Source organism: Fonticula alba, assembly GCF_000388065.1.
Source record: "Fonticula alba strain ATCC 38817 unplaced genomic scaffold supercont2.2, whole genome shotgun sequence".
NCBI lineage: Eukaryota > Rotosphaerida > Fonticulaceae > Fonticula > Fonticula alba.
This window is the reverse complement of record NW_009242972.1, coordinates 513,740-516,270: the sequence shown is the minus strand read 5'-3', so window position 1 is coordinate 516,270 and position 2,531 is coordinate 513,740. Positions and strand designations below refer to the sequence as shown.

Genomic DNA, 2,531 nt, shown 5'->3' with positions numbered 1-2,531 from the left:
CCCCCCCCCCTCCACACGCACGCACACACACATCCTTGTCTTCCCCACTCCCCTTGAGACAGGCGTCGCCCCGTTCCCTCCCCTCTCGCTGACCGTGAGACAATGTCTCCGCCGCGCCATTCGCTTAGCGAGACCCACACCAGGCTCCTCACCGAAGCCCCCTGTGCCCGTCCTTTCGTTACACTAGAACACTCTCGCGGTGCTGTGCGTCTCTCCTCGACCCCACAAAAGCACAACACACAGCCTGCAACGCTCAGCATGCATGTACTCCCCTTTCCCCGCCCCTTCTGACCTCTCTCTCTACCCCCCCCCCCAGCCGGCCCGGATTTCGAGAGTGCTTTGCAAGCTCTCGAAAGTGCCCCCCTCTCGGTATCACCCGCACGCCACTCATCCGTCCCCGCGCTCGTCGGCTGGCCCTCTGCCCTCTTCCGCCCCGACTCCCCAGTCTTCCCCCCACCCCACTCTCCCCTCCTCCTCCTCTTCGGCGGGTGATGTGGCAGCCACCCCCACGGCCAGCACCATAGATACTTCAGGGTCCCTCCGCCTCGTGGATTACTCCCCGTCGCCCACCTCTTCGTCGCCTTCCGCTTCCTCCTCTTCATCGGACGAGCTGCTGGACGTGGTGACCATTTCCCACTCGAACTCCCCGACCACCTCCGCCGCTGCCGCCGTCTGCTTGGCCCCGGCCCTGACGTCGGACCGTTCGCCCTCCTCGTCGCCCGCTGCTAGCTCGTCGCATCTGGACGAATTCATTTCCATCACCGGCTCCTCTTCCTCTTCTTCCTGCGCCCCCTCGCCTTCGGACTCCCCCCCCTGTGTGGACGACACGTTGGACCGTCACATTCGCGGCACTAGCCCCGATTCGAGTCAGCACTTCGTGGTTCTTCCTCGGCCTTCCGGTGGCCTGCTCAGTTCCAAGCGCCGGCGCTTGAGCTCCGAATCTCTCCAGGACCTGGACCCGGTGTCCCTTTCGCCCTCGGTCGATCCGCTCTCCTCCCCCTCGGCTGCCTCCTCGCCAGTCCTCACTTCGCCCGGCAGCAGTCCGCTTCTCATCGACAGCGACACCATCCTTCCCGAAGAGGACTCCTCTTGGTGCCCTCCTTCTTCTGGTTCCGGCTCTTCGTCCGGCTTTTCCACCTCTCACAGCAGCGGCTCTGCCTCGGATTCGGCGGGCGTTCTCTCCCTCTCGGATTCGGACGGCTCCGATTGTCACCTCTCCCCCGGGGCGCCCCTCTCGCCGTTTTCCCACGCCGACGTCCACATCGGCAGCGACATCGACATCGACATCGACCCATCAACCATGTCCACCAAGGTCGTGTATGTGTCGGACCTGAAGGCTTTCCGCGAGTGCGTCTCCTCCCTTCCCCTCTGGTCCACTGTGCTTTGTCTCGCCTTGACTCGCCGGATTTCGCCCCACACCATGCCCAGCCGTAATCCTTATCCCCTCTTTCCGCCCGCTTCCCTCTGCTCACCGCCCACCGCTCGCCGCTCGCCGCTCGCCGCCCACCTCCTTGGCTGCCTGGTCCTGTAACCCTCCTCCCTCCTTCTCTCCTCTCTCTCTCTCTTCGGGGTGCACTTGCGTAGCTCCGCCGGAAGTGCCAAGGTCATGTTCATCAAGGAGGGTACTTCCTCCTTCGAGGTCAAGAAGAAGCCGGCGCCCTTCCAGGCCGTCATTTTTGAGGACAAGGTGCGCATGCTCGGATGTCTCTCTCTCTCTCTCTCTCTCCCCTCTTTTCATCTATCTCTTCGTCCCCCGCCTCCTCCCTCACATGGAGACGTCCCTTTCTTTTGGCCCCATGTCATTCTCTGACGCATCCCTCCCTTCCACTGCAGGCTGAGAACTCCGTGCATATTCTGTTCCGCTTCCCGAAGCTTGCGCCGGCCACTTTCCGGATGTCTCCCATCCCCTCGAAGCCCCTTACCTTCACCTTCTCCAGTGGCTCGGCATTTGAGTATGATCCTCCGAGCCCCGATCCGGTGGTCGAAGACCCCCCTGCCGCCCCCTCGGCGCCGGAGGTGTCGGCTCCTCAGCCGGCGGCCATCCCGGCGGCCACCTCCGCCTCAACCTCGACGGCCTTGTCCACGGTGGCTCCGGTGTCGGCCTTCCCCGGCTTCGGCTCCACCTCCAGCGAGTATGGTCCGTCATATGCTTTGCCTGGCGGCCCGGAGGATGACCGTGGTCCTTCGCGGCTGATTGGCTTCCGGCCAATGGAGACCTATCTGGACACGGCCATCGAAAACTTCCGCCGTGTCAATCCATGTGGTCTCAGCAACTTGGGCAACACCTGCTTCATGAACAGCATCCTCCAGGGTCTCGCTGCCGTGGAGCCGCTGGTCAACTTCTTCCTCAGTGCGTCGCGCCTTGGGGGGCCGGGAGGGGGGGGGGGGGGCTGCCCACTTGCCGGGGCATTGTAGGACAGCATCCTCCACCCGTGTCCCTCCTTCCTGGTTTTCTTCCCCCGCGCTTTGGCTACTCCCCCTTCTTTGCCCATCATTCTAACCTCTCGCCTATGGTCATCTGCTTTGCCCCC

General features: G+C 63.5%; 1 protein-coding gene across 1 annotated transcript in view; it reads left to right on the top strand.

Moving 5' to 3' along the window:
- Positions 1 to 2,531, top strand: part of H696_01135 (hypothetical protein) — a gene marked incomplete at both ends in the record, with an annotated part of 7,913 nt that overhangs the window by 1,056 nt on the left and 4,326 nt on the right. Inside the window, 3 exons of the mRNA XM_009495015.1 lie at positions 517 to 1,347; positions 1,585 to 1,687; positions 1,834 to 2,350. Of these exons, the coding sequence (XP_009493290.1) occupies positions 517 to 1,347; positions 1,585 to 1,687; positions 1,834 to 2,350 (1,451 nt within the window). The remainder of the gene's footprint in view (positions 1 to 516; positions 1,348 to 1,584; positions 1,688 to 1,833; positions 2,351 to 2,531) is intronic.